The sequence below is a fragment of the Pagrus pagrus genome (genome assembly GCF_965226575.1).
Source record: "Pagrus pagrus genome assembly, chromosome: 13".
Classification (NCBI taxonomy): Eukaryota; Metazoa; Chordata; class Actinopteri; order Spariformes; family Sparidae; genus Pagrus; species Pagrus pagrus.
The window spans coordinates 29938641-29951918 of NC_140197.1; the positions used below are offsets into that span (position 1 = coordinate 29938641).

The 13278-nt window shown below is 42.4% G+C and overlaps 1 protein-coding gene and 1 long non-coding RNA gene across 2 annotated transcripts; one reads left to right on the plus strand and one right to left on the minus strand.

The window, feature by feature from the left end:
• The first annotated feature begins 1046 nt into the window (after positions 1-1046).
• hoatz (HOATZ cilia and flagella associated protein) lies at positions 1047-2066 on the plus strand. Its single transcript, XM_084371984.1, has 2 exons — positions 1047-1800; positions 1911-2066. The coding sequence occupies exons 1-2, from the start codon at positions 1355-1357 to the stop codon at positions 1930-1932; spliced, it is 468 nt and encodes a 155-aa protein (XP_084228110.1). The 5' UTR covers positions 1047-1354; the 3' UTR covers positions 1933-2066.
• LOC311268369 lies at positions 1708-3696 on the minus strand. Its single transcript, XR_014623968.1, has 3 exons — positions 3409-3696; positions 3054-3300; positions 1708-1795 (listed from the first exon to the last, which is right to left on the minus strand). It is a non-coding gene; the product is annotated as an uncharacterized lncRNA (long non-coding RNA).
• Between the last annotated feature and the right edge of the window lie 9582 nt (positions 3697-13278).

Below are 13278 nucleotides of genomic sequence, written 5' to 3' on the forward strand. Positions count from 1 at the left end.
GCTACTGAGTTTCAAATTAACTCACTCACACAAACTCAAATACACTTCACCAGCAAATATTCAACACGCATCGCTCTTGTTGTGCTTTGGTTTTAAAAATGACATAAATAAGACTTGAAGTTGTGAAAATGTTTGTTCTTCTCCAAAGTAATTTTTGCATGATTATATAATATGAATATCCTTGTAATGTAATGACACAGGTCATCTCTGCAGTAAGCAGTAACAGCCACCACAGAAGAAGAATAAAGGCTGGTACTCACTGTGCAGCGCTTCAGCCCTCAGTGCAGGTTGGGAATGACGGGATCATGGCAGGTGGATGAAGTGATGCTGCTGATGATGATGAGGATGTCCTCCTTCCTCCTCCTCCGCTATTTAAACCGGCCCGCGACACCTGGGGGTGGAGCAGCGGCGCGAGCCTGCCTCGTTGCCAAAGTTGGCAGCGGCCGCGAGCGACGTCCATCCAGCCAATCAGAGCGAGAGGAGAGGTTTAATTGCTCTGCCTTTCAAAATAAAAGCTTTTGTAGAGCGGTTTACTGTTGTTGAATAATTGTGAGGTTTTATATTTGGCAGCTTAAATGATGAGTAAATTAGTACATTTACTCTGCATAGTTACAAGTCTGAGGTACTTGTACTCAGTGATGAAATGTAACTAAGTACATTTACTCAAGTACTGTGCACAGCTAAACATCTTTAATGTATTTTAGCCTCTAGTATGCCAAATACTACAGGTTTTTAAAAAAACTTGAGTTTTCTTCTACATTTGATGTATCGGTGGCGTAAAGTAACTAAATACATTTACTTAAGTACTGTACATACAAGTAAAATATTTGAGGTACTTGTACTTCACTCGAGTACTCCATTTTCTGCTTTGTTATACTTACACTCCACTATATTTTGGAGGTAAATATTGTACTTTTACTCCACTAAAGTAGTGCACTTTAAATGTATTTTGTCATAAATAAGATTGCCATTTTTTTTTTTTTTTTACTTTTGATACTTAAGTACATTTAATGTCAGATTTACCAAAGTACCAAAACACTTGTTAAGACCATGTTTATTGGTTTTACAGTAACATTTATTAGACAGCTGTAATTACAGTTTTCCAGATTAAGATTTTAAGGAAATATACAAAAAAAAAATGTTTATAAAAAAAAAAAGCCTAAAGTTACAATTAAGTAATGACAAGTAATTTGGTCCAAGTCTCAAACAAGTCCCATGTCATTTTTTAACTAGCTTAACTAATCGTTTTGACTTTTGCGCGGATGGTCTCTTGTTCTCACCGGCTTGCCGTAGTGGTCTTGTTTCCATGGTGACCGCATGACAACACCAGCACCTGTTAACCGTTAATGTGAAAATGTCCGCCGCAGCTGAGGCTCTGGAGCAGGAGGACTTTGATAAGTTCTTCACCGTGTTTGACGGCTCCTCTCCGGAGGATGTGTCCCACGCCCGGCAGCTGTGGAGCTCCATGTCCCTCCTGCCGCCGCTGGAGTCCCGGCTGGTGTCGGCGGACATCCGCCAGAGACTGCCGGTGTCCCGGCCGCAGCGCAGCAGCACCGGCCCCAAACTCACCGCACCTGTGCCGCCGAGCGTCCCCGCTCTCCGGCAGAGACGGGAGGAGAGGCAGCGGTACGTGGCCATGGCCGAGCAGAGGAGGGAGATCCTGGCCCTGCTGGGGAGGCAGAGGGAGCAGAGGGTCCAGAAGGAGCTGATCTCTGTGGACTTTAAACCGCAGGTGAAGATCAGCATGAAGCTGCAACATTCAGACTGTGAGATGGACCAGGAGCTGGTCAGACAGCTGCAGTAAGACATGAAGATATACAGAGGAACAACACAGTGTATACATGGCATGCTTTATTGACCTGTTTGATTAAAAGCAGATTTAAATTAAAGTCTGTTCTGTCTCCAAACAGGAGAAACTCTCAAAATACCTGAACAAGTAACGAGGCAGACAGAAAACTACAGCTTCAAACAAGGATTAGTTTGATTTCAATCTCTTTATTCTCTCTCAAAAAATAGATTAGTTGTCAGAAAATGGTGAAAAATGTCATCAGTGTTTCCCCAAAAGGCCAAGATGACGCCTTTATATGTGTTTTTTTAATTACAAAGATTAATATTTTGATTGTAAATCACATTCTTAGATTTAAATTCAATATTTTAACATCGCAGGCATTGAGGAGCAGTGCATGATGATGTGGCTGGAGCCGGTACACAGCGGTTTGCTTCGACCAGCGTTACATAACGTGAAGTGAAGCCTGTGTGGATATTCAAATTCCAAATATCCAGTGGAGAAGGCCCAAACCATAATAGGATAAGAAGAGGCCTGCTGACTGTTGACTTTAGCTAATTTGGTTAAAGTTGTCAAAGCACAAAGAGCATACAGAAGCCCGTCGTCCATAAGGGCTCCTCAACCTCCAGTATCCATGTAATTCACCCATAAGTGGCCTTAAAGTGATCCTCCACCTCCACTTCTGTGATGCCTGAAGTAAGTTTATAGCTTCCCCACTGTTTAAGAATAGCACGTGATTTACTTGATGGGAGCAGATGTATATTTAGATATATGTGACAGTTGGGAACATACTAAAGATAGACGAAGAGCAGCAAACGTGGATTATCTTTCTACATGGTGAGACTTTTACTAGCCACCTTAAAAGGTCAAGTGTGTAAGACTGGGGAGGATTTATTGGTAGAAAAGGAACGTCATATTTATGATGATGTTTCCTTCAGGAACGCTGTGTTTTTGTCATCTTAAAATGAGCTTTTCACATCTACAGAGGGAGCAGGTCCTCTTCCACGCGGTCCACAATGTTACACTGCCATGTTTTTACAGGAGCCCAGAATGGACAAACCAGACACCGGCTCTAGAGACAGACTTTTGTGTTTTTCCAACCCAATCTTCAGTATAAATGTACAGATAAAGTTCAAACTGGACGTGTTTCTTTATGTTGCAACCTTGTTTATGATGAATTTTCTATTTCTTTCTCGCTCTGCATAGGTTTAGGCACAAGAACGACTTGGTTAGAGTTAGGAAAACATCACGGTTTGGCTTTAAATACCTGTTCTGGTCCCCCAGGATCACGGATGGAGATGGTCCAACGTCCCGTGAAAAATAGCTGGTTTCGGTCGCCACAAAAACAGATGGAAATGTCTCCAGGTCTCCTTAAAAATATCCACCGGTGTGACTCGAAAGGTGGCTAATAAACATTTAATGTGAATGTGATATGCCAGATTGTCGACAGATGTCGACCCTGGACGTATCTGTGGTTTGCAGAAATATTAACAGCTGACATTATATCCTGGAGACTGGGCGGGTAGAAAAAGACATCAGGGTGAATGTGGTCGAGAATAACAAACAAAACAATGTGTAATAATTCAAACTAACTTCAACGAAAGAAAAGAACAACAACTTACCAAACTCCCAAACATAAACAGGAGAAAAAGGACAAAAAGCTGGGGAGACAGGAGTTAAACCAGCATTGGCAGGTACCATTTTAAATTTGGCACCATCAGTCTCCTAGCCAATCAGCAGCCACTTCCTGCAACTTATAGATCAGGGAAACAGGGTGACAGCACCACCTTCAGACAGGGATTGTGAACGCCACAACAAAACACAACCACCTCACTCTAATACAAATGATCGCTGCGCTCCAGGTGACGTTGGAGGTTTGAATTTCCAAGTTGAAACTCCTGACTTCCAACCTCAACGTGTTGCAGGTGCAAGGCGCCAGAAGTGAACGAAACACTTCAACAAAATGGTGTCAGCAGTGCAGCCTCAGTGCATTATAACCAGACTTTTATAAACACTGTGGTCTACAAATACATCCTTTCCCTTTCGCATGGGTGCTGGTGCTGCCGTTCTTGTGTGACGTCAGATAACAAACACCTGGTTGCGTGGAACGGGTGAGGGGAGGAGTATTCAGTTGGTTGCAATCTGCAACCTCTTTACTAGATGTCCCTAAATCCTGAATACATAAGCCAAGCTGAGACCTCTTAGATAATTTAGGAACTGAGGCCAAGTCAAGGAACATTTATGCATTATAGATTTAGACATTTTTAAGATGCACTTTAAAGACGCTGCTCCATGGTCAGGTGTTAAAGCAGCCTTATATTTAAGGCTGGTGTAATGATAACTGTTTGCCATAAGATGTCAGTGAAAACTCATTAATGGATTTTCGCTTGAAACAGAAACCTGAGAGAGAGAGAGAGAGAGAGAGAGAGAGAGAGTGTGTGTGTGTGTGTGTGTGTGTGTGTGTGTGTGTGTGTGTGTGTGTGTGTGTGTGTGTGTGAGGAGATGCTACAGTACCACTAGAAGGCAAAGACTCAAAATGAAATGAAAATAAAAGGTATAAAACTGAACTGGTTGTTTACCTTCTGCTACAATCAGCGTCTCTGATCTGTTTACTCCTGAGCTGAACCTCGACTGTCTCCACCTGATAATTCACCGTGAAATCCAGAAACTGTGGCTGCGGTCGGTGCGAGATATCTCAGCCCAGCAGTCTCTTTTCTCAGGGGTGGAAACAGATCGCTGTAATATCTGCACGCCAGCTGCTCCTCGCTCAGTTTGCTGCACTTCATCACCGCTCAGATGAGACACGCAGCTCTGAGGGAGTATTATGGTCAGTGGGAGCTGATGTTCCTGATATTTAACTGACATTTCATACAGAGCCTCGGGAGACTTCAGCGTCTGATACAGAGCTGATCTGATGAACCTTCGGCTGCACAACATGGACAACATGTTGCTTGGAGTCCAGCAGTGTCTCTGCTTTGAGCTTCATGTTTAAAGACTGCACACGTTTTTAAAGGACACATCAAGCAGACAAGTCGAATGTTCAGTTATTTCTTTGTAAAAATACAGACGCCAACTTGATTTAACACTGGAATTAAAAACAAGTTTAGATTTTGTTCATTTTTCGTTGGTGTCAGATTATTAGATTATTCATAACATAATGGTGATAAACACTGGTTGGAGGAGGTCCCTGTGAATTGTTACCCTGGGCCCCAACAGACTGAAGAAGCTCGACCCTCAATACTTTAACTTCCGGTCTGTGGCTGTCAGCTCTGAGCCCACTGGTTGCTACTTGACAGGTAAATCTTAAAAAACAGATATGTAGTTTCATATGGCTTAGAAAGTGGTGTACGCACATTTCAAGCCCTTTTTTTTGTGCATGCGCAATGTTTATAAATGAGGCCCCTGGTCCGGACCAGGTTTAGTTACCATGGTGATCCAGAAAGGTTAAAAGAGATCCTCATCAGTGACAAATAAAACTCAGGCTTCGAGCAGAGGTGATGAATGGTATAAAGGTTTATCGCATCAAGTTACTTTTCATAAATTAACTTTTTACTTTATCATAATTTAAAATCTGGCAGTGAGTGTCGGTGTAGTTTCTGACATCTTCCCCCCTCAGGGACCTGCAGAGAATAATAAAGATCAGGCAGAAGAAAAAAAAAAACCTGTTGATCACAAACATTTAATTCCCAAACTGCCACCGCAACAATGCCCCTGTAATTAAAATGGATGTGTGTGTGTGTGTGTGTGTGTGTGCTAGTCTACCAGTGCCGGCCATTACTCTTTATATCACGGTGGGGCAGCTGCTCTGCCAGCCGACATCTACAAGAAAAACACATTCACTGTCATTTATTCTGTCTTTTATTAAGTAAAGTTTGGCATCGAGTCCTGTGTGTGTCAAACAGATGCACACACACACACACACACACACACACACACATCAGGTATTCAGACAGCCATCTGAGAGGCTCGGCACAATCAGCTGCATTTGTTTATACAGAACAAACACACACACGTTTGTACCTCTGTGTTCGTGAGGACTCTTATTTACATAATGTATTTCCATTCTTTCCTTATCTCGAGGAAACCCGACAAAATGTCATCAATTCACAAAAATTTCCTCACAGTCGAGGTCTGAAGCTCGACACAGAGGCCCAGCACACACACAGGCTGACAATCAGTCTCTTTGGTGTGGACTCAATTGATTCATTTGGCTCTGAAGGGAGCGTTTGTTACTCGTTAATGTCACCGACAGAGGACTCTGATTAACACACTGACATTTCTCTCCATTTAGATGAGGGAAATTTGGCCAATGCATCCAAACATTGTTCCTCCAGTGGCTGAATATTATTACAGATTTCATTCCAGGGGACGTTTAAACCTGAAGATGTCAAAGTTTTGGTCCACACAAAAGTAAAAGCTCTGAAAGCTCCTTATAATTATTTTTATTGACTTTGAATCAAAAGCTGACTGCCAGGCCAGAGACCGCTGTTCAAGATGCAAAGGTGTGGCTACAGAGTCCAGGCTCTGACATGTACTCAGAGTATCAGAGTAAAAAGTCTCCCTCTGAAGGACATTTGTGGTCAAAGCTAACTGAAGCTCACGTCATATTAATATAATTCAGAGACTATTAAAGTTAAAGGTAGAGTCAGCAGGATTTTGTCCCAGCTGTTCCTGAACGCACCTCAAAGATAGTTGATTGTTGCTTCTCATTCCCAGGACGTCAAATAGCCACATGTTGGGTTGGTAAAGCGTCCCGAGCAGCAACAAAGAGAGAAAATAAGAAACTCTCTGCAGATACGAGACACTAGCACGCCTTTTCTCCCCATTCCAGCCTCCCTCTCTGTCTGTTCACGTCTTCTTACGTCTTTATCATCGTTGGTTGTGGTCCAGCTTGTAAACATCCAGATTTTTAAAATCATACATATAAAACATGTTTGATATTATCGGGGCTGAGTCTGTGAGCAGTTCAGGAGGCTAAAGACAGGATCTGTAAACCCCTCACATTACCTGATAATCTGAGCTGAACTTCATGCTAATTTTAAAGGTTTTTTTCTGCCCCCTCGTGGCCAAACTTTAATAACTGCAGCTTTAAATTTATTGAGAGAAATATCTTTTATCTGCCTGATTCCTCTCCCGTCAATTTTTGGATTTGGACTTTTTTTCTCCTTCACCCACATATAAAACACTTTCCCTTCTTGTTTTGACCTCTCATGCTCATATGTGGTTAATAATACAACACTTTAAGCATCAAAGGGCTGCTCCCTGATGCAACCTCACAGAAATAGTCCAGTTAAGTAGCCGGTGAGGCCCTTAAAGCTCTGTAGGGTCCAGACTGTTGGTCAGAGAGGCGCTGTGGGTCAATGTTGGGGGTTAGGTGTGTGTGTGTTAAGATAGATGCTCGTTTAATGCATTTTTAATAAAAATGCTCACTTATGTAGCAGCCTCAGATATCTAAGCATGTAAAGGCTCTGCAAAAACAGGTCTGAATCGAAAAACATGACTCTGAGAGCAGCCGGGAAAATAAAAAGTATCATGTTCAGTCAAGGGTGGTAAAAAATCAGAAGCAGGCAGGCTGGAGGCGAACTGATCCAACAGGGGATCAGGCCAGAGAGAAGGAGTATTAAAAGAAAATGGATGGACCACTAAGGTAGAACAGGAGTTCTTCATGGACATGTGGAATTAAAGGAAAAGTTCACCCAAAAATGAAAGTCCAGTCATTATTTCCTCTCCTGATGGAAAGTCAGGTTAAGTTTCATAGTCCACGAAACTTTTCTGGAGCTTCACAGCAAAACAGCGTTGCAGCATTCGCCTTAACAACTGAAGTAGCTTGGGACTTGTTTGAAAACGTAAAGAAACAACCAAAAGAAAAAGAAACTGGCTGATAAACCAGGTCACCAGAAGCCCGAGATCCCAAATCCGATGGAGGAGATGATGACTGGATTTTCACTTTTGGGTGAACTGTTCCTTTAAGTCTTGTCTTGCTGGGAGTGGAGCCTTACCTCACTTAACACACAGGTCAACAGACTCAAGACCAAAGAAGACACGAGTCACTGGTGGTAAAGATGAGTTTTAGTTTTAATTTTGTCAAATCGAGTCTTAAGTCATCAAATTTGAGACTGAGTCTGAGTCCAGTCCGGGTCACGTGACTGTGTGAAGTGTCAGGGTCTGAAGCGACAGCAGAATACTAACACGTGAGACTAGAAATTTGTTGACTCTGAGACACAACAAGTGTTTGCCACTTAATATGAACACACACCTGCATACATCAGCCTGCTGGAGTGTTTTATTTGCTCAGGAAGGAGAGGAACACTGAGGATGTTTATGGATCTGTCTCTGGCGTCTGTGACAACCTGTTGTGTAATACAAGAACAAAGATGCATGAAAAAACACAGTCAATGACAATAAACTGGAGAGGGACACAAATCACAGCGACGCGCAAGCTTTTCCGAAGACAAGTCCCTGAGGCAGAGTTTAAAGGGAGGTGATATACAACTGTCTCCTCTCCAGTAAAAGCTGCGTACCCAGCGGGATGTTTTACAGTTGATAAGTACCAGGAGCAGTCTTGTAAAAGGTTCCACTTTTAATGAACAAGCTTCGCGGCCGCTCTCTGACTTTCAGACGTCCTTTGGGATTCACCAGAATGGTCTCAAAGCTGCGTTACAACCGCCTCACTGCTGGGTGTTTGATCGGGCGGCCTCACCGTACCTGCAGAGAGCTGCTGCAGCTCAGACACACTCAGGCACTAACATATTTTACTGCTAATAAAGAGACGGCGTTCAGCTGGTTTTTCTTCTCCTTGTTTCTTGGCTCAAGTGGAGTGAAACTGGCTTTGACAAGAAGCTCCTCTGCCTGGTTCGTCTGAACAAATCAACAGCTCGTTAACATGAGAGTTAAATGTTTAGCGAGGTATTTCCTGAGCTTTGTCTCAGGTTTTTAATTAACTTCTAACTTTAACAAACTGCCTGAATGTAACGTTGAAACCGTAGGTCTCCTGTTGGCCCATCATGCAGTCAGCTTCCTGGACTGCAGGGGAGCTAACACGCTTGCTAATGGTCAGTTAGCTTGGAGAGCTTTAGTTTAAAAGTAATATTATGTATAATGTTGAGCAAAATTCCCAGAGCAGGAGTAAACACAACGCTATGTGACTGACCAGTGATTGGACTGAGACATCAACCGATGCTCGTTCTATTTTACCAAGTAAAATATTAATTTGCTTTGCAGCCTGGCAGTCAAGAAATGGGGACATTTCTCGGGACGGGCCACCAAAAATGAGGACGTATGGTCACCCTGGAGTAAAGTCATTATGGAAACGAGCTAACAGAGCCAAACATTTCACAAAGACGTCCAGACTCATTCCTGTTTTCTCTTTAAGTTGATAAAAAAAGTGGAATTTAGATTCTTTCCTCTCTTCTCTGTTGCACATTCGGCTGATATCAGGACTTTTAACACTCCTGTCTGTTATTTCCTCTTAATAATGAAACATCCAGCTCCATTGATCACATTCATAAAATATCCTTGTTAATGAAAAGGCATTGATCAGCCTGAGCAGCAGAGGTGAGTCTGAGGTGAAGGATGGCAGATCAATTCATGAAAATAAAGCCTATTGATCGCTGGGATGTCCCATTAGAAATGAATTGTATCATTATAAACGCCTCCTGCTTTTCTGATGCAAACAAATAACCAGTTTCCTTCTTCTTCTTCTTATTGTGAACATTTTATTTGAATCACTGATGCCAGATTCACGACACAATACCCTGTGACGTATCTCCGCCCTCTCTGTGTTGAATAAAAGCTCCTGTTTAATACGGTGCTGATATTAATAGAGAAGGTCACACAGTGAGCTGTTTGTACTGACTGAAAAATGCAGGTCCACCTTGAGATGAAGCATTACCATCATCAAGCCCCATTAAGCCCCGGAGCAGCACAGAAATACGCATCTAATGTACTCTCCAAGGACTGAGGCTGTGCCGTAGCTCCTTCAGTGCCAAACAAGAGTTCATGTCATTATTTCTGAGGCTGTACGAGTGTATCAGACGTCAGCGAGGACGGTGCTGTGACGTTTTTACCCACATCTCATCAAATATGTGACTTTTTGCAATAATTTAAAGCACTGATCAATTATTTTGTATTAAGAATTGATAGGTAACTTGAGGGGGGGATGCCTGACTGATGCCCCCATCATAGACACGTCGAACTGACCTCGGGCAGGATCCTGAACCTAAATCTGCTCCTGACGTCTGTGTGAATGTCTGAGCACAGAAATATCACCGGGCGCTTTTTGGACAGGAAGTGCTGCGTCGCTCCTGATGAGCAGGTCGACACCTCGCATGGCAGCGTCTGCCCTCAGTGTGTGAGTGTGTATGTGACAAGTGTTGTGAAGCGTTTTGAGGAGTTACTAGAAAAGTGCTGCATGAATGCAAATCCGTTTAGCACACTGAGAAATCCCTGGTGCTGTCTGTGGTGCTGAGGTCACAGGTTTCTAATGTCTGTTGGTTTGTCAGCAGGATGACACAAAAACTACTGAACGTGAAACTTGGATGGAGACATTTGGTTGTGGATCAGGAGGCGTTCAGTGTTAAATGTTTAGGAAAATGACCTGTTCTTACTTCTTCTATGATTGCTCGGTTTGGTAACCTGAACATCAGGGACAAAAACCACCGGAGTCATATTGTGAAGGTGGCTGGTAAAGGTAACACTGCTCAGTCTGCACATGTAATATAGTGTTTTAGAGATTGTTTTGTTGTCCTATCGTGTGTATATTCAATGTACAGGAAACATTTTTATACTTTTGTTTTTTGTATTTATGTTTTTTTGTGTCTTGTGCCCCTGACTGCAAATCAAGTTTCCCATTTTCCCACATTGTTGTGAACTTCTCAGGGAAAACTACATGAATGTTGATGAAAAAATCGTAGCAGATTTAAAATATGTTTTATGTGATATTCGATTAGGCTTGATTGAGTAAAAGGGGACTGTTGGGCCATTCTAGTTGCACCAGACTATAAACCACCATAAATACTTTCTTCTCTTCCTAATTATTGCCTGTACTTAAAGTAGATTCACCTTTATGATCAAACCTAGTGAGCAATCTTCTGTTTAAAAGATGGTAAATCTGGTTAAAGCTGACAGCTCTTTCACTGGAGATGTTCATTAAACTGTGACTTTGTAGACTATAATTCACCAGGATTTGATTTACTTGTGGTTTCAAAGTGATGAAAATATTATTTGGACATCGTTGAGGATGAAAAATGTTTTACAAACCCTGCAATAATCCATTTATTCCACATGTCACTGCAAACCTTCTCATTCGTGAACTGAAGCTGCACCTTCTGAACTACAAACAACCTACAACTGAACTAATGCCGGTTGGAAAGAGACCCAGTTTTCAACTAGACGTCAACATTGAAATCCCGGTCGGTGCTCGCTGTGAGGAGCGAGAGGATCATGGAGACAATCTGCTGCCTGCAGTGTTTCTGTAATATTCTGCTCATTCAGCAGAAACTGCTCTCCCAGGAGACGTCTGCTCTGTGACAAAATATTGCAGAGGACACATGACTACAGATACAGTTCATCTCTTCATCTGGCTGCATTTTGAAAACATGGACTTCATAAAGTGGGTCATCTATTACGCAATGGTGACCGAACCAACGCCCAGTTTTGAAGGAGATTTAACGTCTGCTTGAAGAGAAGCAGTCCTTTGGTGTGATTGAAGTGTTGTGTTGATGTTGACAGCTGGTAAAACATCTCTCATATTATATTTAAACTACAAAACCCAACAGAACGGTGTCTCTAGTATAGTTTCCTGTCCTGCTGCCTTCAGTGCCGGTCAGTCACAGCTCTGAGTGTTGTAATGAGGAACGATGCTGCGTCTCTCCTTTGTTATAAATCGTCCGTCTCCTTTTGCAACAGCCGGTGAAGCAGTGAAACAGAAGCTTCAACCGTCAGCTCGTCTTCCCGCTCTGCATCTCCTCCGCCCATTACAGCTCATGGAGTCCATTCATCACGAGTGTGTGTGGAGATATCATGGATCAAAGCGAGTGTCGTTGGCATGTCTGGAAGGGATGGGAGGCAGAGGGATCCATAACTGCAGGTCAGCGCTGAGCTCGATTCATCTTCACACAGAGGTCTCTGCAAATCAAAGAAGTTCAGGTGGCAGCGCTAATTTATCTGAATTATTCATGCTGCAAATTACGATTTCATGCACTCGTATTAGTAATTTGTGCCCTCACATCGCTTAATTAATTTGCTTGAATTAATAATTTGTGTCCAGAAATGACCGTGGAGGTTATCTCACGAGGTTAACAGCCAAAATCTAAAGTTTATCCACTTATCTCATCTCTCAGTGATCCCTGACTTTCCAACTCATCAGTTGTTATTGTCAACTTTCAAATGAATGATCCAATACTTTTCTTAAAACAGCAGCCGCTCCAGTTTTTATCAAATGTCTCTGAAACATTGGGACTAGTTTCAGCGGCGGATTCATCTATATTTGGTTCTCTTGTGAGTATTTCCAGCAGCAGCGTGGTTGAACTGACTGCAGACTGTGTTCACGGACATGATTGTCTCTGGGCCGCCTAGATTAGCTGCTGTTGCTAACTGCGCTCAGGAAACCTTAAAGGAACAGTTCACCCAAAAGTGCACTCAAATCCAAAGTCTTATAATTCTTTCCTCATATTCTTCATAGTTCTCTTCTGCGACTTAACTGGACGCTACTGAGTTGGTTGAAACAAAGATGAGCTGGGAAATTAAAGAAACAGTTCACTGTTCTTTGTGCAACTTCAAATGACGAACTGTTATTTTTGACCCACTCGTCGGTGGTTTAACCTCATTTCTTCATGGTTCACCCAAAAATGTGAATTCAGTCATCATCTCCATGCTGATGGAAAGTCAGGTGAAGTTTCTTAGTCCACAAAACATTTCTGGAGCTTCACAGTCAAACAGCGTTGCAGCGTTTCCATAACAACTGATGTAAAAAGCAGAAAACATTACGTCTGGAGTAATCCAGGTCTCTGAAGGACCCAACATGCACCCGCTGCAGACGGTGTGCACACAAACACTTTCAGCTGAGCTACAGCAAAGATCTCAGCTTTAAAAAGGATGTAAATAACGTCTTTTCACAGGGAATGTTTAAACACTGTTTTGCTGTGAAGCTCCGAAAATGTTTTGTGGAGAACAAAAACATCAGCATGGAGGTGAGAAGATGAGCTGAATTTTCATTTTTGGGTGAACTGTTCCTTTTAGTAGAAGATACTTCTTCCACCACTAACTACAGGCGCATTAGCCTAAAGGGGCAGCGCATCAGATATGAGACACTTCTAAGTTAATTAATAGAATAATCAGTGGATTTAATGATATTCACAAGAAGTTTCAGCTGCAGTATTTCGGCGGTTCGGGTTAATTTTTTGACTTGAGGACACTGAAAAGCAACGATTACACCAGAGCTGATTATCTTGACAAATCAAATCCAGTTGTAAAAGAAGACAAGAAACAGGATG